This window comes from Cynocephalus volans, chromosome 4, assembly GCF_027409185.1.
Source record: "Cynocephalus volans isolate mCynVol1 chromosome 4, mCynVol1.pri, whole genome shotgun sequence".
Lineage (NCBI taxonomy): Eukaryota > Metazoa > Chordata > Mammalia > Dermoptera > Cynocephalidae > Cynocephalus > Cynocephalus volans.
Window position 1 is genome coordinate 91,200,104 of NC_084463.1, and position 27,209 is coordinate 91,227,312.

General features: G+C 37.1%; 1 protein-coding gene across 11 annotated transcripts in view; it reads left to right on the top strand.

Moving 5' to 3' along the window:
- Positions 1-27,209, top strand: part of DLG2 (discs large MAGUK scaffold protein 2) — a 2,032,915-nt gene that overhangs the window by 1,457,266 nt on the left and 548,440 nt on the right. For all 11 annotated transcript variants that reach the window (XM_063094161.1, XM_063094165.1, XM_063094169.1 and 8 more), the window contains one exon: positions 20,042-20,166. In XM_063094161.1, the coding sequence (XP_062950231.1) occupies positions 20,042-20,166 (125 nt within the window). The remainder of the gene's footprint in view (positions 1-20,041; positions 20,167-27,209) is intronic.

The following is a 27,209-nucleotide window of genomic DNA, read 5'->3' on the forward strand; positions in this document are numbered from 1 at the left end:
AAAATAATAATGGAAAACTTCCCAAATACAGGAAGAGATGCAGAACTTCAGATTCAGGAGGCTCAAGATCCCCAAACAAATTCAATCCAAAAAGATCCTCTCCAAGACATGTTGAAGTCAAAATGACAAAGCCCAAAGACAAAGAGAGAATGCTAAAAGTAGCAAGAGAAAAGCATCAAGTCACCTATAAGGGTGCCCACATCAGACTAACAGTAGATTTCTCAACAGAAACTCTACAGCCAGAAGAATGTGGGATGATATATTCAAAACTAAAACAAAAAGCTGCCAGCCATGAATACTACCATGGATTGAGTGTCCTTGCCAAGCCTGACCCCCACAAGAGGGTGGGAAATCCTATTATGATGATTGAAAGGTGGGACCTTGAGGAGGTGATTAAATTGTAGGACCATGCTATAGTGAATAGAGTAAAAATAGTGGTCATGGGGGTGGTTTGGAGGGCTTTAAAAGCAGAGTGAACGAGGAAGTTAGTCTCTTTCTCCTCCACCATTTTCTGACATGTGAGGCCCCTGCATTGCTGGAAAACCACCACCAAAGAAGACTTATCAGATCTTATCCCTGGAGTTTGGACTACATAGTCTCTGAAACTGTAAGCAATAAATTTTATTTTCTTATAAATCACCTAGTTCAAGGTATTTTGTTAAAAGCAACAGTAATGGGTATATTCCCAGCAGTGGGACAGCTGGGTCATATGGTAGATCTATCTGCAATTGTTTGAGGAACCTCCATACCATTTTCCATAGAGGCTGCACCATTTTACAGTCCCACCAACAATGTATGAGAGTTCCTTTTCCTCCGCAACCTCACCAGCATTTATCGTTCATAGTCTTTTGGATTTTAGCCATCCTAACTGGGGTGAAATGGTATCTCAGTGTGGTTTTGATTTGCATAAATATCACATGTTCTCACTTATTGGTGGTAGCTAAAAATAAATAAATAAATTCACACCCACCAACCCCCCCCAAAAAAATGGGGGGAGGAGGGAGAAGACATAACAATTGCTATTCCTTGAAGTTGATATGACAAGCAAACAGAAAGGACATTGTTGGGAGGGAGTGGGGAGAGGGAGGAGTGAGGGAGGTTTCGGTAATGGGCCACAATAATCAACCACATTGTATATTGACAAAATAAAATAAAATATAATACATAAATAAATAAATAATAATAAATAAAATAAATAAAAATAAAAATAAATTTGAAAAACAGTAATGGACTAATATGAATACTATACCCAGCAAGACTATAATTCAGAAATAAGGGAAAAACAGTGTATTTTCCAGACAAACAAAAACTATGGGCATTCACCACCACACGACCAGCCCTACAAGAAATCCTCAAGGGAGTTCAGCATCTGTAATCTGAAAAATGATACTCACCACCATGGAAACACAACAAAGAACAAAACCCACTTGTAGAAGAAAAATACAAACAAGAAAGAGAAAGAAACCATATATTGCCAGCTCAAAAACCAACAAACACCAAAAACAAACAGTAAAAAGGGAAGAAAGTAACAAGAGATATTTAAAACAACTGAACAAAAGCCGATAAAATGTCAAAATTAAAACAATGCCTTTCAATAACTACCTTAAATGTAAATGGATTATTCCACACTCAAAGGACATAGACTGGTTGATTGGATTAAAAAGCTAGACCCAACAGGATACAGTCTTAAAGAGACTCACCTCACCTGTAAAGACACACACAGACTAATACTGAAGGGATAGAAAAAGATACACCATGCAAATGGAAGACAAAAATGAGCAGGAATAGGTTATTCTTATATTGGATAAAATAGATTTTAAACCAAAAACCATAAAAAGAGACAAAGAAGGACACTGTATAATGATAAAGGGATCTATCCAGCAAGATGACATATCATAAATATATATGCACCCAACACCAGAGCACACAGATATATAAAGCAAACTCTATTAGAGCTAAAGAGATAGACCCCAATATGATAATAGTTGGGGATCTGAACATACCTTTCTCAATATTGAACAGATGTTCTAGGCAACAAATCAACAGAGAAACACAAGATTTAAACTATACCTTAGACCAATTGGACCTGGAAGATATCTACAGAACATTCATCCAACAACTACAGAATATACTTTCTTCTAATCAGCACATGGAACATTCTATAAGACAGACCATATGTTAGGTCACAAACAAAGTTTTGACAAATTTTTAAGAATTGAAATAATTTCAAATATCTTTTCTGATCACATTAGATTAAAACTAGAAATCGATAACAAGCAAAACTCTGGAAACTATACACGTACGTGGAAATCAAAGAACATGCTGCTGAATATCCTATGGGTTCAAGAAGAATTTAAATAGGAAAGCCAAAAGTTTCTGGAAACTAATGAAAATAAAGACTCATCATACCAAAATATGTGTCATATTGCAAAAGCAGTACTAAGAGAGAACTTTATTGCAATAAATGCTTACATCAAAAGAACAGAAATATTTCAAATAAAAAACCTAATGCTTTATATCAATTAACTAGAAAAAGAAGAACAATCCAATCCCAAAATTAGTAAATTGAAAGAAATAATTAAGATTAGAGCAGAACTAAATGAATTACAGACCCCCCTCCCCCTGCCCCAAAAAGCAATACAAAAGATCAATGAAACAAATGTTGGTGTTCTGAGAAGATAAAATAGACAAACCATTAGGTAGGCTAACCAAAAAATGAAGAGAGAAGACCCAAATAACAAAAATCATAAATGAAAAAGGACACATTGCAACCAATACCTCAGAAATACAAAGAATCACTGGAGACTATTATTAACAACTACATGCCAACAAATTTGAAAACCTGGAGGAAATGGACAAATTTCTGGACATACACAAACTACCAAGACTGAACCAAGGAGAAACTGAAAACCTGAAAAGACCAATATGAAACAACAAACTGAAGCAATAATCAGTAGCCTCCCAACAAAGAAAAGCCCAGGACCAGATGGCTTTGATGCTGTATTCTACCAATTTATACCAATTAATACCAATTTTCTTCAAACTATTCCAAAAAAATGTAAACAGAGGCCATTCTTCCAAACTCCTTCCCTGAGACCAGCACCACCCTGATACCAAAACCAGACAAAGATACAACAAAAAAGAAAACTACAGGCCAATACCTCTGATTAACATAAATGCAAAAATTCTCAACAAAATGTTAGCAAACAATACAGCAATATATCAAAAAAATTATATATCACTATCAATGGGATTCATCCCAGGGATGCAAGGATAGTTCAACATACACTAATGAATAAATGTGAGCACCACATCAACAAAATCAAGGACAAAAACCATATGATTATCTCAATAGATGCAGAAAAGCATCTGACTAAATTTAACATTCCTTCATGATAAAGACTTTCTGCAAATTATGTATAGAAGGAAAGTATATCAAAAAAATAAAAGCCATATATGACAAACCCACTGCCAATATCATCCTGAATGGAGAGAAGATAAAAGCTTTTACTCCCCACCCCTGACTACGGAGTCAGGTGGAGGTAGGACCTGAGGGACTCGACCATTCCTTTCCTGACATCCACTTCTAGCCCAACAATAGCCCAACAATAACCCAACCTCCACCAGAAGCCCCCAGACCTCCTGAGCCAGGGTAGCCCCTGGTGGCTGCATCAAATCCAGTGATGACCCAGCCACCACCAGAAGCACCTGGACTATGAGCAGGGGTGGGGGGATTCTGAGGGCCTCAGCCATGCCACCCCACTGACCACAATCAGCCCAGCAAAGGAGCCAGCCTTGGGCCAGCCCTGCACCTCCTTCCTCCTCCTACCTGCCCCCTTTCCCCTCCTGCTGCTCTGCAACAGCATCTTAGAATTTAAAAAATAATAATAAATAAATAAGTAGATAAATAAATAAATTAAATAAAAGCTTTTCCTTTAAGAACAGTAACAAGACAAGGATGCCCACTCTCACTACTCCCATTGAACATAGTACTGGAAGTACTAGCCAGAGCATTCAGGCAAGAGAAATAAATAAAAGGCATCCAGATTGGAAAAGACAAAGTCAAACTGTTCCTCTTGGCAGATGACATGACCTTATACATAGGAAAACCTAAAGACTACCAAAAATCTCTTAGAGCTGATAAACGATTTCAGTAATGTTGCAGGATATAAAATCAATATGCAAAAATCAGTAGCATTTGTATACTCCAGTAATGAACTAGCAGAAAAAATAAATCATGAAAGTTATCCCATTTATAATAGTCACCAAAAAAATAAAAAACCTAGGATAAATTTAGCTCAGGAAGTGAAAGATCTCTACAATGAGAACCACAAATCACTGCTGAGAGAAATTAAAGAGGACAGAAAAATAAGAAAAGACATTTCATGCTCTTGGATTGGAAGAATTAACATTGTGAAAATGTCTATACCATCCAAAGTGATCTACAGATTCAGTGCAATCCCCATCAAAATACCAATGACATTCTTCACAGAAATAGAAAAAAAAATCCTAACATTTCATATGGACCAACAAAAGACCCCGAATAGCCAAAGCAATCCTGAGCAATAAAAATAAAGCTGAAGACATTATACTACCTGGCTTCAAATTATACTACAAAGCTATAGTAACCAAAAACAGAAACTTGGATCAAAGAAGCAGAATAGAGAACACAGGAGTCAACCCACATACTCACAACCAACTGAAACTTGGCAAAGGCATCAAGAACATGCATTGGGGAAAAGACTGCATCATCAATAAATTGTGCTGTGAAAACTGGACATCCATATATAGAAGAATGGAACTAGACCCATACCTCTTCTCCATAAACCAGAATCAACTCAAAATGGATTAAAGACTTAAATATTAGACCTGGATCTATAAACCTCCTAAAAGAAAACATGGAGGAAATATTTCAGGAAGTAGGGGACTTTATGAATACTACCCCAAAAGCACAAACAACAAAAGGAAAAATAAACAAATGGATTATATCAAACTAAAAACCGTCTGCACAGCGAAAGAAACAATTAACAGTGAAAAGACAGGCTGTAGAAGGGGAGATAATATTTGCAAACTATGCATCTGACAAAGGATTACTGTCTATAATACACAAGGAACTCAGACGACTTAGTGAAGAAACAAATAACCAAATTAAAAAATGGGTAAAAGTGTTGAATAGGAATTTTTGAAAGGAAGACATAGAAATTGCCAACAGGCACATGTATATATGTTCAACATGAATAAGCATTAGGGAAATGCAAATCTAAACCATATTGAGATATCATCTCATGCCTCTTAGAGTGGCAATTATCCAAAAGACTGAGAATAATAAATGCTGGCAAGGATGAGGAAAAAGGGGAACCCTCCTACACTCTTGGTGGGGCTATAAATTAGTGCAGCCATAATTGAAAACAGTATGGAGTTTCCTAAAACGACTACAGATAGAAGTTCCATACGATCCAGCAATCCCACTGCTGTATATATCCTCAAAGAAATGGAAATCATCAAGTCGAAGGGATACCTCCATTTCCATGTTTTGCAGCTCTATTTAGCCAAGAGTTGGAATCAACTTAAATGTCCGTTGACAGACTACTGGATAAGTAGAATGTGGTATATGTACACAATAGAATACTACTCTGCCATAAAATAGAATGAAATTCTGCCATTCATAGCAACATATATGAACTTGAAGAAAATTATGTTAAGTGAAATAAGCCACCACATAGAGAAATACTGCATGTCCTCACTCAGAAGTGGGAGCTAAAATAATAAACAAATAAATAAGTAAAAGAATGAAAGAAAGATACAACAATCACAATAATTCATTGAACTTTCAAAAGAAGAGAACAATACTTAGGTTATCAAAGGTAGGAAAATGGGCAGGGGAGGGGGAGTAAGTGAGAAACTGATATAAGGACACAAAAAATGATTACGTTGTGTAATGTTGAATATACTAATTATCCTGATTTGAGTATCAAATGTTGCACACAGGTATTGATATTTGATGCTGTACTCCACAGATATGTACTATCATGTTTCAATAAAAATAAAGAAAATTTTAAAAATTATAAAGAAAAAGCATACTCCCTCCATCAAGCCCTCTTATAAGAGCATTAATCCATTCATGAGGGCAGAGTTTTCATGACCTAAACAACTCCCAAGAGGCTCCTCTTCCCACCACTGTTGCAGTGGGGATTAAGTTTCCAACACATGAATTTTGGAAACACCTTCAGACCATAGCAGGAATCAAACCCAGGTCTATCAGTTCCAAAACTTGTATTCTTTCCACTATATTACAGTGTCTCATTAATTGAGTCACTCATTTCTTAAACACATATTTTTTTAATGTTTGTTATGTGCCTGGCACTATTCTAGAATACATTTAGAGGTGCACATGACAGAAGGGTTCCTGCCTCCTGGATCTTACACTCTAGTGAGGTAGTCAGACAATAAATACATAAGCAATTAACAAAATAAGGTCAGATGGTGATAAATGATATATATATAAAGAAAATAACAGGGTGATCAGATAGGGAGTGATCTAGGATGGTAGTAAGAAGAATAGTTTGTTGGTGGTCAGGGAAGTCTTCCTTTGAGGTGGTAACATTTGAGCTGAGATCTGAAGAATAAAAAGGAAAAAATCCTGAAGATAGATATAAGAGGAAACAATTCCCAAGGCAGAAAGAAACTTGAAGTGTTGGAAAACCATCAAAGGGAACATGATGGCTGGAACTTGTGAACAAAAAGGAGAGAGATACAAGAGGAAGTCAAAGAGGAGACTGGTGTTCATGACTTAAAATTCTTTTGTCCCCTACAAAAGCTATTGAATTTAGATATTAACCCCAATCCTCAGGGTTGCAAAGAAAACAAATGTACCCCTAAGGGAAATGGAGCACATAGAGCCTGCTTTTGCCTACCTGCACCTCCCTCTCCCAACATATACCTGTGACATAACGTTGAGTCCATTTGCTCCCAGAAAATGTTTCTTTTTCCTAGGTCTAGATTTTACGGGCAGCACTATAAAGTTAGGATTGTTTGGATACCAATGAACATATTTTAAGATAAGCAATAATAAGCCATAATGGGCTGAAGGGAGTTTGGATTTCTGTGCCAAAGGGGTGCTGATCTCAACATAGCTCTGAAATTTACACACGATGTCATTTAGTAAAGGAAACAGAACCTACAAATAAAGTTGCCTAAAACAAATCAAAAAGTTAGGACTTTGAAATCTTTACCATTGCCAGTGCTTCTTGCATTTGTCAAGTGGAATGGAAAGCTATACGCTGAGCATAGCTTTAAGAAGCCTTTGACTGATGATACACTTGGTGTGAGAATGTGGAGTCGTACCAGGCATGGGGGTGCTTGTGCTGCAGGTTTCAAACGGGTAGATTTTGAGTGCTTTTAAAATCTCAGTGCAGCTGCAGAAAAGCACATCATATTGAAAGTTCTTTCACTTAGGAACTGGTCCTTTATGCCATGTTCTGAGATGGTGAATAGTATTATTAATTTTATAAGTATGAAACTGTGATGAATCCATTTCCTCCCTCCCTCCTCAAGCACTCTCAATTCCCAAGCCTCAGCTCCTTGAGTCTCTTTCCAACTAAGGAGAATGGATAAGAATTGGGGGTGATTTCAAGAAATTATAATGCTGGCTAATACTTTGTTGGGCATGTGGTATAAATAGGCCTTCTGGCATTGATTGAGCCCTTGCAATGTATCATGTTAAGTGCTTTATGGGAATTATATCATAGAATGTTTACAAGAGCAGTTCTTAAACATTTTGGTTTCAGGACCCCTTTTGAACCCTTTTTAATATTTTAAAATTAGTGAGAACCCCTATATTATTTATATGCATTCTATCTACCAATGTTTACCATATTAGAAACCAAAACTGAAAATTTTTAAAGTATTAATTTATTAGTTTAAAAATAACTATAAAAACCCATTACATGTTAGCATAAGTAATTTTTACAAAAATAACTATATTTTTCAAAGCAAAGATTAGTAAGAAGAGTGGCCTTGTTTTACATTTTTCAAACCTCTTTAATATTTGGCTTAATTTAATAGCTAGATTCTCATATCTTCATATACATTTAATCTCTTCTGTATGTGTTTGATTAGAGTAAATGAGGAAAATGTACTTTTTTCCACTCACGTGTGAATGAGGAAAGGCAGAATGTTTTCATAGCCTTTTCAAATAATTGTGGGTATTCTTTGATACTGCACTAAAACCTGAAAAATGGTAGTTTTTTAAAAAGTTTAGTTATGATGTGGAATCTCAAACCATGACACATTTCATTATACAATATCAGAAAATCGTATTTGTCAATATTACCATCCATTCTGTTAGAAAAGTGTTTTCATCTCGGGAATCTGTAATACTCATGGAGGAAAATGTAAGGTTTCTAAATTCTAATGTTTGTTTGAAAACTCAAATTTTACTATTGACAACAATTATCAGTTGTTTTCCCTGAAAAATCAAGCTAATTTTATTAGTTTTTAGAAAAGCTTTTTCCAAGTACCCAATACTAAATAACCATAGTTTATATGTTAGGCATTCTTTCCAGTAAAAATGGCATTCAATGAAAATGTGGTTAATTTAGCTTATAACTCAAATAATTGCACCACTTTTTTTCTCTCCAAAAAAAAGTGTGATATATAACAAGTGTTTTATGCATACCTCTCATTTTATCACACAGAATATTATAAAGTCATGGACTCAAAGGTCAAGATTAATTAAAATTAATCATTTTTACTGCTTCATCTAATATATTCTTAATTTACTCTCTTTTGTGAGTATATAGTAGTGAAGAATTGCATGATTACTAGCATACTTTGGTGCCACTGCCTTGATTTGTACTAAGGCACCAAAACAGTGCACAAGTAACCACAAAGCAAAACACAAATAACATCTTATTATTTTATCTTGAAGACACTTTGAGTACTGCTAGTTTATAAGCAGCTTAAAAGGAACTAGTATTCCTTTCATTCAGGTGAAGAAACTGTAGTTCAGAGAACTTAAGAGCATTGTTCAGAGTCACAAACCAAGAAATAGAAAAGATAGGATCTAAACACAGCAGGAATGATTACAAAGCTAGCTTTCTTTATCAGTTTCAAGGGAGTGGCACCTAACGGGTGATAGCAACTGTCCATTTCCATCCCTCTTGACCTAGTCAAGACTGGTAAAGATAGGGGTAAGGGTTGAAGGCTTGTTAGGCAGAGTCACAGATGATTATTCCCATGTTACCATTTTAAAGAGAAATTATTTTTAAGGGAAATAAGTTTATGTCTGTAGCAAGTGAGAACCTACAGTATTGCCAAGAAATACTAGAGAGAAACAGTAAGTGTATACTGCCAGAAAAGAAAAACTCTGGGGATCAGCCTTTCTTGAAATGTCCTCACGGTTCAGTAAAGAGTAAAAAGAGATTGTTTTGTTCAATGGTTGGTGGTTTTTAAAGATTTGGAATAAAAAAAAAAAAAGTAGGAATATCTAAATTGTTGATTCGAGAGAACATGGGAAAATTATACTTTGGGAATGCAATGAATCAAAAGAAATGGCAAATATAGTAGCCATTTGTTGATACGGTGATTTTGTGATATCCTGGTCAATAAGGAATGGGAAAATTAGCTAGGATAGAAGTAGAGGATGAAAACAGAAGTTACACAAGTGATAGGATCAACGGAACTTGGTAAATGATGGATTAGAGGACCCAGAGAGAAGAGGAACCAAAGAGGAATTTGAAATTTTGTGCCGTAGTCTCGCTGTTCCCCATGTATACAGCACATCTCCCCAACTAGACTGTGAGCTCCTTGAGAACAAGGACCATGTCTTTTCTTTCTTTTGCTTGCAGTTTGACACAATATTGAACACATAGCATGTACTCAAATAATTGCAGAATTAATTAGGTGATTCAAGCTTTGGCCTTCTTGCTTTAAAACCAAGTAACACCCTTCACCCTACCTTTCCTTATTAGCCCAATCACACAAATTCTTTTGATTATTCTTTAATTTAGTTTAGCTCAACAAACATTTACTGAATATTTGCTGTCACCAAGAATAAGATTGAGAGCTAGAATACAATTGCAAACACAGTGTAGCCCCTGCCTTCCAGATGCTGAGACTCTAGAAAAAGAGAGACACTTATACAAATAACTTGGTGGTCTACTCACATTATGAATGAAGTTATGTGGAAGCATAGAGAGAAGGGCAATCACATCTGCCAGAAGCAGTTGGAGAAAACATGACAGATAGCAATTGAGATAGAGTTTGATTTTTGACTAGGAATTCAACAGCAAAGACAAGGAGAAGCATTCCAGGAAAAGGAAGCAGGTCAGTTCAATTCAGTTCATGCAAAAATTTGTTCAGTTGTCTTCATATATAAGTGCTACACAATTCTGCCATAGAAAATGAATAACTGTTTTGATATTTTGAATTGATACAGTGGAATAGGGAAGATAAACATGTAAACAAGCACAATACAATGTGCAGTGTGCAATAATGAATTGTAAACCAGTTACAGAGTTATATAGAGGAGAATAATGGAGGGAAAGTGAGGATCTACTCTGAGTTAGGCATTTCTTCTTTATGTGCTGCCCAGGGGTATATAAAGGCTACGCAGAAGAAAGTTCAGGTTAGTTCAGGGAATGGTGAGCACTTTATAAAATGGTGACCCCCAGATTATATCACTGGCTTGCAGATATGTTTTCTTTAATCCTCACAATGTTGACCTGTGTGGCAGTCACGATGATGTGCCTCAGTGACTGCCAACTACAGGGAGCATAATTCACCAAGAGACCAGCTGCTGCACTCTGAAATCTGAAATAGATCTTGGAGTTTGTCCCAAGGCCATTCTTCCTAAGGGCTGCTCTGCACCAGTGACCCAGAGCTTCATGGCTACTAAGGCAGGACCCATTCTGGGGGAAATGAGATTCCTCTGATGGACTTCCCAGTAGCAGTCTAGGAGGCCTCCAACCAATCTTCCTTCTGTCTCTCCTTCACTGGGGAATCCCACATGCATGGTGATCTAATGGCTCTTCCAGCCTTTCCTGGCTACTTCCCCATTTCTCTCACAGGCACTTCCCTAAATAAAAACTTCACATTTAATCCTGCCTTGACATTGGCTTCTCAGAGGATCTGGACTAACACAGACTAATATGTAGTTGTACAAGAGAGGGACTCCACTGATACCAACTTATGTCGGAAAAATGATCAAGAAATTAAGAAACTATGTAGGGAACTGTTGAGTATATATTTGCTTCTAGTGGCATTTCAGTTAAATACTGACAGGGTACAAGACTGATATTACTTAGAAATGTTGTAGTTAGAGTATCATTGACAACATCCTAAAGCAGATCTTAAGAATTAATTGCTTAAATACTGTATTTGATCCCATATTGTTCTTCTTGCTTTCTGATTCTACCCACCCAGACTATTCTTAATTCAGCCTGCACACTGCTCTTGAATTAGTCATTGTAAAACATCACATTTGTAATGTCACTCCTTATTCAAATAATCTAGTTTCTCCACATACCCCTACATCTGGCACTCAGAAAACTTTCACATATACCTGCAAGAAGTTGGTGTAGGGTTTAAAGGAAATAACTGTGCATGGGACTTCTTCCTGCAACAGCCCATCCTATTTTCTGGCCAGTATCTTTACTTTCCTTCAGCAGGCAATTGTAAGGTCTAGCACAGTGCCTGACATATAGAAAGCACTCAATGAGTGTTACCTATTATTATTATTCTTTCTCAAGATATCAGCATTTTTCCCCCCTCTCCATTTCTGATCTCTCAAACCTAAAAGGATCCTAACAGAAGTCTTGATTTACTTTTCCCAAACTGGTTTCCCCATCCCCACCACAGTCTTCTTCTTCTCATACATAGCTACCCTGTCCAGCTATGCATCAGCTTTGATTCTTCTATTTCCCTCACCTCTCACATTTCAGCCATCAGTAAGTCCTGCCAATTCTACCTCCAAATCATTGCTCAAATTGCAATCCCCACTGTTACCAGACGAGTCCAGCTGCTATCAATTTCTGACCTGGAGTGCTGCAACTGGTCTCCCTGTTCTCTCCTTTAGCCCTCTCCAGTAAGTTTTTACACAGACACAGGTATAATATTAAACTAAATCAGATCAGGTTACTCTCCTATTTTAAGTTTTTCCTGTCCCCCAAACCTTACAGTGTCCTACTAGGTCCCCAGGGTCTGGCCCCTGTTACCCTCTCCAACCTCAGCTCTCCCCAGTGTCCGCAGCCTGCTGCCCCATCTTCCACTTTCTGTTCTCCATAAATCTATACTTTAACCTTGTTATGATCTCAGTCTCCTCACCCGCTTCTGTTCTTTCAGTCTATGAGCATCTTTCTTGCTTCTCTTTTTCTCCTATCCTCTCTACATGCTATTAATTACTTTGAGAACCAACCAAATTTACTTTCCAAACCTCAGCCCTAGAGCAACCAAACCTTCCCTTTTTACATTTCAAGATTACTAAGTACTGTGAGAGAAAATCCAATAACACGCTGATGATGTCCCACCGCAGTGCTGTTTAGCAGACCCCAGATGATTCCTGTGTCTCTCTCTTGCCTCACAGCTGCAGTTCCCACCCTTTACTGCTTTATTTAACTCCCCAACTTCATTCCAGATCTTTTCCTCTGATGTCCTGAATTCTAAATGTAAGACCTATCATCGGTCAAGTATTCCTCCAGCTTCCTTCTCCTCTACCTTGAAATGGCCCTATAACTTCTTCCACTTTAAAAAAACATTATAACTTTACCTATAGAAACATGGTTATTCTTATCTCAGGGAGAAAGGTATTCCTCCCCCTACCCGTGGCTGAGTCATTCTATCTCAAAAGCCAATTTTCATTTGTTCTTTGTGTTAGACAAATTTTACATGTGTAACATATGTACGTGTTTGTGTAGCAAGATATACTTATAAGGAAAAATTAAAAGTGGAGTTGCCCAAAAAGACAAAAGAAAAGAGATCTATAATTCTGATGCCTAGTGAGAACCACTATTAACAAATTAGTGAGCATACTTTAAAACTTTTTCTATGCATACATGTTAGAAAGTGAGGTCAAAGTTTAAATCCTACCTTGTATTCTGCTTTCTTTACCTAAAGCCATTTTGTGAAGATCTTTTCACATACAAGCCTCTTTTCAGTACACGAACTTGCACAATATCATTGCATTATTTTTGTCGCGATACCACATATATTTAATCAGTACCTATAGTAGGACTCAAAGAATCTAGACTCAGAACCCCATTCTCACACCTCCTTCTTCAGAATTTTGTTTCTCACGTTCTCTCCTTTTTTCCTGCACCTTCAATCTCCCTTTCCAGGGGCTTCTTTCCTTTTTCCCACAGACATGCTTGAGTCCCCCCTCTACTATATGCTCTAAAATCTTTTCTCCATTTTGCCTCTTTCTCATCAGTTACTACTGCCACATATCTCCACTAAGGCCAAAATGCCTTCAGACACACACACACACACACACACACACACAAATAATAATAGTCTACCTTTACAGTGTCTACCCTCTTACTTCTCAGGAGTTTTTGATCAACAGTAATCTGGCATTCTCTCTTGCTATTTGTCGAACTTCTTCCTTCTATCATCCCCCATCTTGTTAAAGCACTTTCCTGTAAACAGTTTTCAATCCCCAAATAAAGTCACCCGGTGCCTTCTCTACCCAGCAGCTTCCAGAAAAAAATGCAATTCAATGGATCAAACTATGGGATATCCAAATATAAATCCTGGAAATTGTAAGTAAGTGAAAACAGGCATTGCTTATTCCTGGCCTGAGAATCTATTCCAAGGTACATGTATTGTTAGATAACATTTTTAAAAAATAGTAAAAATTTAAGGGGGAAAGTCTTTGTTTACTTCATTGTAATCAACAGTAGTTAGAACTGTCTGCATTACTCTTTTACTCTTACACCCTAGTAATTGGTCTGGGCTGTTCACCTTTTGATATCACAGTATGCTATAGAAGGTGAGTGTGAGAAAGACTAAATGATTTCAATGGCTAATGTCTACGAAAAAGATACCTTTTTATTCTCTGTGCCACCCCAGATTTACTGTCAAAAAATATATATATTTTCTTGAACAATTTGGAAGATTATTTGACAACCGATGGACCTTTCTATCAAGTGATATTTTTCTCCTGGCATGTAGCCTAAACAGTTCTTTATTTTAATTTTCTATTATCTTTTTAAGTCTTTTTTGATATCTTTATGCTATCTACTTATATTATTCACTATTAAATTACATTTGTTGACCAATGGTCAAGTTATAGAGTAGTCAGTTTAAATATGGGTACATATCAGAAATTTACAGATTAGGGATTGAAGAATAATTTTATATTTCAAGTAACATCTGAAATTTTTTTAGTATAAACTATATTAAACAAAAATAAACAAATGTCTTTGCTGTAGCACCTATGCGTAAGATAGACTTGAAAGTTGATGATTCTTTTCAGTTAGTGAAAGGAAGAGATAGATGTTCACTTTTCCCCCCAAATTCAGTATTTCTAGCTAAATTATTTTTCCCAAGAGGAGCAACATATAACAACAGTGTAGGTTAAAATGCAGGGATTCATACTTGCTGGACGAATAAGTAAAGGCATGAGTGAAAGAGTACATTGTCTAACTATTCTCTCTTACTACCCTCACATTTGTAAGGGCCCTTTAACAGTGCTATGTATCTAACCAAAGAAAATGAACCAATGTTGATTGATCATCACCCATGTGCCATGCTGAGCACTCTGTTAGTGCATGTGTCATTTGTTCTCATCTGTCTAAAAGTTCTGTGAGCTATGTATCACTATCTCCCTTTTACTGATGAGGAAACTGGATCCTAGGTTAAGAAATTTATCTGGTGTCACAACAGCTAGCAATGGCAGAACCAGTATTCAAGCCCAGGTCTAAATGGGCCAGGCTTTTCCACTAAACCATGCCATTTCATTAGAAAATTTTTGAAATATTTCCATGGTACTGATAGTAGTTAAATCCTTTACAAAAATCCAATAAAGTTGTTTCTTATTACTATAATTTTTATTATTTCTCTATCATCAAATTATTTTTTTGAACTCAGAAGAGGCAATGTGATAGAATGGAGACAAAGTAGTATTTGGAGCCTGACAAATCTGGTTTTGTATCTGAAATCCACCATTTATTGCTTTGTGTTTCTAGGTAAGTTACTTCACTCTTCTTAGCCTCAGTGTTTTTTGTTTGTTGTTTGTTTTTGGCTTTAATATATAAAAAGGGGGCTATTACTTTCTGCCAGATAGGGGATTGTAAGAAGCCTAGATCATTGTTTAGTTGTGAATAAACATGCAACAAATGTTAGTTACCTTGAGTATATTTTTAGTATTATACTAAGGACTTTATATTTTTTAAAAGTCCCCTCCTTAGATAGTTTGAATTGTTATTTAAGCAATTTTACCATTATTAATTAAAATTAATAATCTTCTTGTTAAAAATAAGTCATTGTTAAAAAATATTTTCAGTGGAAATCATACTGTAATTAAAATTTTATATACTTTTTCTCTCACATTTACATAATAAACAGTTTTTCTGTTATTAAATATCACTGCAGTTTTAATGGTGCCAAAATATTTCCACATTCAAATAGATGTACCACAGTATTATAGACCATTTCTCCTTGTACAGATGTTTGTTTTCCATTGTGTTGGGTTTTTTTTTTTTAACATTAGAAAAATAATGCTGCAGAAAACCTTTAAACACAAATCTTTGTACATATCTCTGATTATCTCTTTAAGATATATTGGCAGAATTAAATTATCAGATCAAACAGTATTTTAAAGTAGAACTTAAATTTTAAAAAATCAAGTTTTTGTCAGTAGAACATTATATAAATGCATGTGATTATGATATCACTACTTATTTTTCTCTTCCTTTTTGTAACCCCATTTTGGGGTCATTTTCATTTGGAGAATAAACTTTTAATGAAAGAGGAGCTTTCCTGGAAACATTGTATTTATATTTGTAACCATCAATTAAATGGTAAAATGTCTTTCCTTTTTGCTGATTCTTTTTCTGAGGGGAGATGGTATATAATACGTGAATCAGGAAATGCAATTTGGCTAGGCAATGGGCTTGTGCTCCCAGGGGAGAGTCAGCAAAGGTAGAGGATTGGGAACCGGGAGAAAGAACGGTCCATGTCCGCCACATTCATCAGTCATGGAATCTGCCCAACTGCAAGGGCACAGCAGCTTATCCAGAACTCTGTACAGAAGCTGCCCTTATCAGCGTGGCACCTCAAAGTTTCCATTGACTGGCTCAAGGATCAACACTAGGTTAATTAGTCATGATTTTCAACATGTAAGAGTGTCAGCCAGGGGTCTGCCTGCTCACGTGGAGAGATTGCTGCTCAGAGGCGAGAGGAGCTGAGATCTGCCCCTGCAGTTGGCAGGCTGTGGGATGATTGTCAGGGGGACTGAAGCGGTTCAGCCAGAGAGAGCAGCAGGCAGCAATTTCACTGCCACTTTTATCTGTCCCTCTCTCCACTGAATGCTGCTGGCTGGTAGCAAAGACCTAAAAGGGAAGGCTGGGAGAGAACAATAAGGGGAGGTGGGAGAGCACTTTAAATCATTTCCTCAGCTGAATTCAGATGAACCTCTTCTAAAGAACCATGGTGACTGGCCAGACCCAGCTGGCAGACTGGTTTCAACTGAAACACAAAATCTTTCGGGAATCAAGTTACACTCTGTCTCTACCTACCTGTTTTCATTGTGAATTCCCTAATTCATTCATTTTTTTTCCTAAGAGTTTTTTTGGGGGGCAGGAGGATATATATTAGCGAATGCCAGAGCCACCATGTTCTCCACATTGTAGTCAATTCTAAAAATAGTGGTTAAATGTTACTAGGTTTTTATCAAAGCTATTATTTCAAAGACATGTCAATTCCCAGGATAAGTTTAAAAAAATGAGAAGTTTAAAAAATGGTCATCAACAGTGATCTACTTCCCCCACTAAAGGTTCCTAAAGCATTCCTTTTTCTCTGTTGGCAAGAGCAGTTTTCCTATATCCAGCCAGAGTCCCAAAAGAATCCTTTAAAGTCATGTAGTTTAACCTCTCAATAGATGCTTGGGTCCCTCATACCCAGTGACTAGCCAACTCCTTCTTCATAAAAGAGCCCTCATCCCTTTCAAAGCAGTGGATCCTCAATTTGGACAGTCTGTCTCATCATTTTTCCTTCAGCTGAGCTACAATTTGAATAACCAGGCTTTCCATTTTTTATTCTTGTAGCCACACAGAACAAAATGGCTTCTGTTTCCACATAGCATTCCTTAACACACAGTGGGCTTCTATTATGTCCTTTCTGGTTCGTCCCTTTAGGGCAGAAACGTTCTCTGTAGGTTTGCTTGTTCATTCACTCATCAAATATTGACTGACAATACTATGTGCCTAACAAAGATGAATACTACTCAGTTCCTGCCTTCACAAGCTCAGTTTGAAGGAAGGATAGACTCAGAAACAGATAACTACAAAATAACACAGTGTGTGACATAGCTAAGCATAGAAATCTACAAAAACACACAGGAGGAGTGACCTACCCAGAGAACAGTTGGGATGATCATTTGATGTTACCTGTAGCAGATGCCATCTAAGCCATATCTTAGAAAATGGGAAGAATTGGACTAGTCAAAGGGGACATAGGAAGTTTCTGGCAGGGAGAACAGCATGAGTAAAGGAAAAGAAGTGAATAACAGTGTGGTTTGTGCAGAGAAGAGCTACTAGTAGTTCAGTTCAGTGTTCCTGGGGGTAAAGTGTGAGCTAAAAAATAAAATAGACAAAGTTAAAAGCTAGATCTTTCTCAAATGGAAAAGTTTTGCATACCCTCTCCAAACATATTTATATTATCAGAAGAAAGCGTCTGGATATCTCTTAATCTCTGCTTGCCTCCTTCCCTAACCCCATTCATCAAGACATTGTTATCCCTGAGATGCCAACTGTAGTAAGACAAATGTATTCCAGTTGATGTTCTTAGAGCTAGATTTAAATTATATTGAAGATACTCATCTTCCAATCCTTTCTTTCCAGAATCTCTGGATCTTAGAGAAACTGCCTCATAAGTCACCTAAACATCATCTCCATGGCTGCCTACATGACAATGTAGTTGAGGTTATATAGTGCATGAAATGTACTGATCACCAGATGCCAGGCTATCACTGCTTTATCTGCTATGTCTTGAATTCCATGAAGGCAGAAATCATCTGGTCTTAATCTCTGTAACCTTAGTTTCGAGTCAGTGACAAAGGAGATACTCAACAAATACTGATATAGTCATTTGGTGTCAATAGGTACCTAAAACCCAAAATGGATTCCCATCCAATCTATTATGAACCTCATGATTGACTCATGCCATCTAATTCTCCTCGCTTTCTTCATTCATCCTTACTGTCTGTTTCTTGGATCTGGCATACCCTTTCTCACCTCAGGGCTTTTATATGAATTCTTCCCTCTCTGTCACACTACTTCACTAAGCTACTGTTTGCTTCTCCTCTTAGCCATTCCTATGCTTTGTACTTCATGTTCATTGATATAGCTTCAGGACTTAGTCTAGTTCCAGGCACAGAGCTAGGGTTTAATCAATATTAAATACACTCATAATTACATAACTACTAATACATAGTATCTCTGTCCAATGAACATTGGATTTTTTAAAGAACAAGTAGAATTAAGAAGATGTCAGAATTATAAAGAAATGGGTTTTTAGTTGCACTGGCTGAATTACTAATTTCAACCTTTCAACATAAATGTGCAGTTGTGAAAATAACACTCTGGAATTCAGTTTTATTAAGTCAGTCAATAAAAATTTCTAAACATTTCCTAGACATTTGTTGTGGTATAGCTATCAAGTTACAGATGATCTAATCTTGACATTGAACTTTTCTGAACAATCGAATGCCCTAATTAATTTCTGTGGATTAACTACTAAATTCTTAGTCCTCATGTCTTTTTATCCCAGAGTGGAATTTAATCAAGTGATTGTAAATTTAGTAACCTATATTTTTTATAAGAGTATATAGAGAAATTAAATATCCAGTGACAGGGGACTGGTTAAATAAATGGTGGTATATGACCTTGATAAAATATTATTTAGCCACTTAAAACAGATAATTGCAAAGACTGTCTAGCCATACAGAAAGGGCTTAAACTATTATGTAAGTTGGAAAAGAAATCAGAACACAACTATGGAAACATAATGTAGCCATGGAGATGGGGATTAAAAGAGAGTACATAAATAAGAAATATGTTAAGTAAAATGGTTTATGAACTTAGGGGGAGACTTTTAATTCTGCCTTACATACAAATTTTTGAAGGATATGTGAACACTGGATGTCAATTACCATAATTTACAGGAGTATGAAAGCTTTATTAGAATACACACTTCTGAAATTTACATGCTGTAGCAGCATTGCATTCCTTGTCCATTGCTACAGCAAATTAAAGCCTGTTTATTATTGACAAGTATCCTTCATGTGTTATGACTCTAGAAGGGGGCCCTGCCTTCTGAATTCACAGTTTCTTGTTATATAGGAACACATTTATTTGAAGGATAAGTGATATTAGAGCAATGATGCCAGAAATAACAAAATGAAAACATGCAAATTTCACTATTCTATCAAATCAAATATTTTCATGTAACTTGTTTCTTTCATTATTTTTTATATGAATGTGTAATTTGTACAATTGACACTCAAATGACTTTTTGCATTTGTTCACATTACACTATTTGTAAGCTCTCATTTCCTACTTTATGGTAATCATCTTAATTGTTGCATGAAGAAGACATTTCTTAAAAGCAAAAATAAAATGTGCCTTGTATTCTTGCAGTGCAGAGACAAACTTGAGTGTTTTTCCTGACCTTCCTTTGTCTGCTGACCATGCAATTTATGACTTTGCACACAAGACTGTTATCATCCGATTTCCATTTGAGTAGTAACATAATGAAAAGTGCAAGGGGATATAGGTTTTAGGTGACGGCCAAATCGTTTAATGTCTGCTTATTGTTTCTACAGGGGAATTCTGGCCTTGGATTCAGTATTGCTGGGGGGACAGATAATCCCCACATTGGAGATGACCCTGGTATATTTATTACGAAGATTATACCAGGAGGTGCTGCAGCAGAGGATGGCAGACTCAGGTAAAGATCTGAAATGTTAGAATTATTTGGAAAGTAAATCTGCTCCATCAATGAAACATATTTATACCTTTGGAGAATAATAATTCTACAAAAGTTCTGTATAAAAGAAAAGGTTGTCAAAGCAAACTTTCTCTGATGACTTTGCAGATTCCTTGCTACTTATCAAATTTCAACTAGTATTTAATTTGTGTGTGTTGATGGCTACCACATTCAACATTGGGCCAGGCACTGTGAGGAGATGCAGATATATTTTTCATTCCCATGGGGTCTTCAACCTAGTTAAAAAGGGGAATAATATGAATGAATGAGCAAAAAATATAATGTATGAAAGTAATACACTGTAAGTAGTATCAGCAAGTAACGTAATGTTATGGACACATGTATATTTGGATTCAGCAACCATTTGTAGGGCTTTCTTTGGGAGTTTAGAGAGAGAGACTCAAAAACCATTCCATAGGAAAATTTCAGTCTTGGTCTTACAGGATAATTAAGACCTCACTAACCATACAAATCTGAGCAGGAATAAAGAAGAGAGCAAACTATCCCAGAGAAAAGAGGAAAACCAGTTTGACTTGGATGAAGAATACATGGTAAGTTTAAAAGTGGGTGGAGTAGAGCCAGATACTGCTTAGTGGTAGAATAGTAGCTGCTTGAGCCAGGCCCCTCTCTTAAAAAAACCTAAAGATAATTTGGGGAGGTAAGAGTCACCCACATTGGGCAATTAGTAAATATCACAAAATGCTGTTAGAGATCAAAACACTAGCTAAAAGGCATTGTGAGTTAGAAAAATTAGGGGAGCTTTCCCTGGGGAGAATAGCATGTCCTAATGTCTTCTTAGCACCCCTACTAGATTGTAAATGCCCTCAGGCCAAGGAGATGTATATCCCCTGCATCAATGCATTCATGCTGAATGAATGAGTTTTTTAATGAATAAATAAATAAAGTGAAGAAGAGGAAGGAGGAGAGGTTGATGGGGTTGAGGCAGGAGAACATGGAGGATATGTTAAAGAAAAATTATTCATGGCACTTGTTAAAGACTGTAAGAAAGACTGTATTAAAGAGGAATTACTGCAATGGGAGTTTTGCAGTAGGGGAGAAAGATTGGGCTTAACTCTGAGTACAAAAGGACAAATGGGTATAAATAGCCAAGAAAGGGGGCAGGGGGGGAAGACAGTGGATGAAAAATTTCCAAGAGAAAACATCAGAAGTAAGGGGGATTCTGGCTGAAGGGAATTGACAGGGTTCTTGTTGAGGATAGGCCAGGGTAATAAGATATCAAGTGTGGGGGTTGAGGAATTTAATCAGATGCCAAGGCTGAGGAATTGCTAAACTGACACAGCAGGATTTTTGCTAAAACTGGACTAAGTAGGCCAAAGACAGAGACCAAGGTCAAGTCCTAATCAAGAAGAGGGCTCAGAAGAGCCTGACTCATGTTTGATCAGGGAGAGAGTCTTTGTCAGACAGCCCAAGCAACGTCCTGTAGGTAAGAATGACTTCAGCTTGTGTGGAGCCACACTAAGGAATGAGGCCTAAGTGGCAGAAATGTTAGCTTCATAGTCCTTCCTCAGACTGTTTTTTCATTAAGCATAAATAAGGTAGTTTGCTATTTTTCTTTTGAAGCAGCCAAAGACACTTTTGTTCAGTTGTTTGGATGCAGAAATTACTTTTGACAGCTCTGTCTTTGCAGCTATGGCGGAGAGTCACATTTTTTTTTAAGTACATCTGCATTTCCTATCATCAAGAAAAGACACTCCCACAGGAAACACATACTCTTTGACAATAAAGTTTCCAAGATGAATTGACTGAATTATTTCCCAGTGAGAAAATATCTATGCTGTGGAGTGAGAGGTTCGAAATAGATGCTGTATAATTCTACAAGTTGTTGTGCGGATTATGTGTGCTAATATTGAAAAAATTAGAAATAGTCTTGTTAGGGGATAACTTAGAAATTGGTGGCCCATAATCATAATTTTGAACCACTCTCTTTACCTACAAATTTAACCAAATTCTGGCTCCAAGCTTGAGATAGAATAGACTTTATGTTAAATGAAAAATGACACCTCTGAGAGTGCTACCATTCTTTGCCTGCAAGCATGGATGGTAATCCTATGCCTACACAGGTAAAAGGAAATTCTCCTTGGCCGGAAGACTTATTTGATAGTTGCAAAGAGAATTATAATGTGAGTTAACATTTATTGAGCTTTTACATGTGGGTCATTGTGCAAAGGTAGCTATAGAGATGTAAATATAGATGTAGGTAAACACACGCACACACACACACACACACACAAAATCTCCTGTATACTTATGGTAGTCATATGAGGTAGGTACTATTATTGTGGACATAATAATATGGACTCAGGAAATTAAGCCTTAAGGACTTTAAGAAGATATCCCAGCTTGCATTTACCACATTAAAAAAATCAGTCCTGAATGTCACTATGTACTCTCTAAACTCCCATCCAATGGTAGAATCCTCTACATCACATGGCCTCTTCCTAAATACTCCCAGATGTAAAGTTTTCACAATGTTTAGGGGAAGCTCTAAACATAACGAAGTTTGTATTTTTCTATTGAGCCACAATTTTCTTTATTCTGACCTCTATCCATTGGTTCTAATTCTGGCTTCCTGGAGCCAAGGCCACGGCCTATAACTGTGTGTGTGAATATCGCCTTCTAGGGTTATGCAATGAACAACCTAAAAAATTCTGTAGAGTGGTCCTAACTGGAGCAACAAAATATAGCTACTTCCCAGTTTCCATTACAGCCTTTTGCCTATGTGAAGACAGCTATGGGCTCTCCATTTTGGTAGATCCTTGGAACTACTGCTGAGATTGTTCCCCACCTACTGCTTCCTGCCATGCACCTGAATGGCCTGGGACATCTAAGACTTCAAGAATAACCATCAGTTGAAAATCTGGCAGCTTGATATTAAGTATAGATTTTCGGAATTTGGCAGCTAATCTAGTTTAAGGCCTACATTGTACAGATGGAGGTTCTGAGGCTCAGAAGAGTGAATTATCCTGAGTTATGAAACTTTTTGGCTTTAACTAGAACTCCAATGTCTTGACTTTTTGAATCTTTTTGGCTTTAACTAGAACCCAAATGTCTTGACTTAAATAATTAACATCCTAAGGCAGTGCTAAGAAACCCAGGGCCTAGCTAAGCCCTTCTAAGACTTTTCTCAGTGTGGCAGGAACACCATTTAGGGCTGGACCAAAAACCTGTGAGGAGTAATTTTTATCTTACTGTTAGTCCTTGAGAACACGGGAACAGGACACTGTAGTGAGCTCTGGAAAGATGTAGATTCTAATGTCTGTACATTAACATAATTGACCTTAGACAAGTTAAACTTGCTTAGCTGCTGATTTCTCATCTATAAAGTGGTGACAATAATACCTACTTCACTGAGTTGTTCTGAGGATTCAGTGAGACAACCTAAGTCCTTAGCTAAGTCCTAAGTCTTTCCTTTCCTCTTACCTGTTTCTTTCTTTTTTCTTTACTCTTTCCTCCCAACCCTTCCACATTTTTCTTCAGTCTCCTTTCACCCTCTGTGTCCTGCCCTAAGCTTCCTTTTCCTGTCTTTTTACATCTTTCTTTCTCTTGGCCCTTACATGGAATTAAAAGCCATTTAAAAAATGGGTATAGTACTAAAAAAGGTTCTATAGTTCTATTCTCAGTTATGTAATGTAGTCAACTGAATCTGCAGTTTCCTTCACTTAAAAAATAAACCCATAAGATAAACAAAGTTTTCTTTTATGTAAAAAATTCCTTTGGTGTTTCCTGTGGGTTAGAGACACTAAAAAAATTTTTAAATGTATCCTTTCCATTATAAATTGCTGTAGTCTGAATGTTTGAATCCTCCCAAAATTAGTTTATTGAAACCTAATCACCAATGTGACAGTGGTGAGAAGGTGGGATAGGTGGGGAAGGTAATTAGGTCATAAAAGTAGAATCCTCATGAATGGGATTAGTGCCCTTATAAAAAAGGCCCTGGCTTTTATTAGTGCCCTTATAAAAGCTGCTTTGCCCCTTCCATCACATGAGGACACATCTGGAAGGTGCCATGTGTGAACCAAGAGGAGGGCCTTCAGCAGAGACCAAATCTGCCAGTGCCTTGATTGTAGACTTCCCAGCCTCCTTTCTATTGTTTATAATCCACCCAGCTTATGGTATTTTGTTATACAGCAGCCCCAATGGACTAAAATATAAACTACATTTTTGACAGTTAAATAATATTAAAATTACAGAGAAGCTGAGGCTCAGACAAGTGAGGTGATAGGTCTGAGGAAAGAAGTAATCTGGACTCTAAATCAGTGGATATGTAATAACCAGACCAATAACAATAATAACAAAGACCAACATAGTGCTTACAATGTGACAATTTCTTTTCTGGAATATTAACTCATTTAAAGTATTAAATAACTCAGTGAGACCCATACTTTTATGAACTCATTTTTTAGATAAGAAAATTTAGGAACTGAGAGGTTAAGTAACTTGCTCAAGTTTGTACTGCTAGTAGACATTGGAGCCAGGATTTGAACATAAGCCACCTGGCCCCAATGTCCATGTTTTTGTGTTCTAAGATATATTGCAGGAAAAAAAAAATGACTCTTATAAGACACACTGTGGAAGGCAGCATTCTGGAAATGCCATTCCCATAGATTCCATATACTAATCCACAGAACCTTTTACTATGATGAGATGTCATTTCTGGGATTACGTTATGTTATATGGCATAGTTCACCTTAAGTTGGGAGAGTACACAGGTAAGTCTGGTCTAATCACATGATCCCTTAAAAGTGGAGAGCCTTCTCTGGCTGGTGGCAGAAGTTGAATAGATGTGAGATATGTGATGTACTCAACATGCCATTACTGGTTTGAAAATCGAGGTGGCCAAGTGAAAAAGAGTGAGGGTGGCCTCTGTGACAGATGCCCTCAGTTGACAGCCAACAAGGAAGCCAACAGTCCCACAACTTCACAGAATGGAATCCTGCCTCAACCACATGAGCTTGGAAGAAGATCCTGAACTTCCAGATGAAGATGCAGCTCAGCCAACACCTTAATTTCAGCCTTGTGAGAACAGAGATTCCTGCCACACAAAAAGTGAGCTAGTAAATGGGTGATGTTTTAAGCTGCTAAGTTTGTTGTAGTTTTCCAGGCAGCAATAGAACACTAATATATACATCATTCTAGGAATCCTGGGGTCATTATGAAAAACCTTCTTGTATGTGCTAAACCATACTCAATATAAAGTGGGAGTGCAGGCTTAAGGCCTTAAGGCTTATGTTCTCATTCAGATAAAGTGAGAAGAGACTTTCTCCCCAAGTAGATCAGACTCCAAGCCAAGCTTCTGTCTCAGTGGTTGCCCCAGAAAAGAGATGTAGGAGAAAGAGCATAACAATTGTAGTCAGAGGACCTGGATTTCAAGTTCCGCTTTCTAGCTATGTGACTTTGGGCATCTTTTTAGATTCTCTGTTCTTCAGTCCCTCCTTGGTTCATTGGAGATTGGACTGTATATCTCAGGAAGCTATAGTAAGATTATATGAAATAGTGGGCATGAAGAGGCTGTGTAAAATGCAAGACCCTCAGCTCAGTTATCTGCAGAGCCAGGCATTTAGCAGAATGCTAAGACAGAGCCACAAATCTGTAAAAATGGGGAATAGGCATGGTGGTAGACAAAATTCTAAAATGACCCCCAATAACTCACATCCTTGTATCTTCAACACCCTTTGAGTGTGGAAAGGATATCACTCCCATGATTATTCTACTTTGGCAAAAGAAACTTCACAGATGAAATTAACATCCCTAATTATTTGACTTTGAGTTAATCATAAAGGGGATTATCCTGATTCAGACTAACCTAATCCAATGAGCCCTTTAAAAACAGAGAGATTCTCTTGCTGGCCTAGATGAAGCAAACTGCCGTGTTGTTAGAGGACATATGAAGGGACCCATGTGGCAAAGACCTGAGGGCAGCCTCTAGGAAATAAGAACAGTCCCCAGCCTGCAGCTAGCAAGATGGAAGATATCGTGTATGCAGCCACAAGGAACTGAATTCTGCCAATAGCCACATGAGCTTGTAAGAGTACCCCAAGCTCCCCAAAGGAATGCACTCCAGCTGACACCCGTATCTTTATACAGCCTTATGAAACCCAGATTAGAGGACTCCTCTAAGCCATGCCTGGACTCCTGACCCACTGAAACTCTGATAACAAATATATGTTGTTTTAAACTGCTATATCTGTGGTAAATTGTTGTATAGCAATAAAAAACTAATGTGGACATATGAATCCTAGACCCTGAAATTCTCATATGACTGGGCTGCAGAGAAGCTTATCTGTTGCAGGCCTCTGCCAGGACTATCACCTCCTAAACTTCAGAAACACTGACTTGGCTTCATGGCTGGGCTCAGGTTCTTCACAAACCTGAAGGCAAGATGCCAAAAACACAGTAAGAAACAAGGGGTGTGCCAGCGCCAGAAATAGGGAGGAATCTAGTTCCATTCTACTGGAATAGCTGAGATCTGTTGTTACATCTGATGACTGCAGATGTGAGTCTGAGCTGGAGTGAGAGAGAGAGAGCCAGAGCTATGGGGAAGATGTGAGCTGAGGGCTGTCAGAGGCAAGACAAGAGGAGCACATGGCAATTTAGATGAATTTCTCTGGACAGGAATCATTTTCCAGTGGAACTGTTTTTTAAATATAATATCATGGGTATGTGTGTTTGTGGATATAATATTTGTCCTTGTGTAATATGTATAAAATGCAGAACAGTAGACAAAAACTAAACAAAACACAACACATTCACTTTTACACAGAACCAATCACTATTAACATTTTTTCCTGCATGTCTTTCTGGGTTTCTTTTTTTCCTATTTTTTAAATTTAGTTTAGATCACACTCTATGTAATATTTTAGTATCTGTTTAATTTCACCTTAAATCTTTCCCTGTATTGTTTTTAAAATCTTATAAATACTTTAATTGCTATGGAATTATGTATTTAGTCATTCACATTGTTAGGAATTTATTTTCAGTTTCTC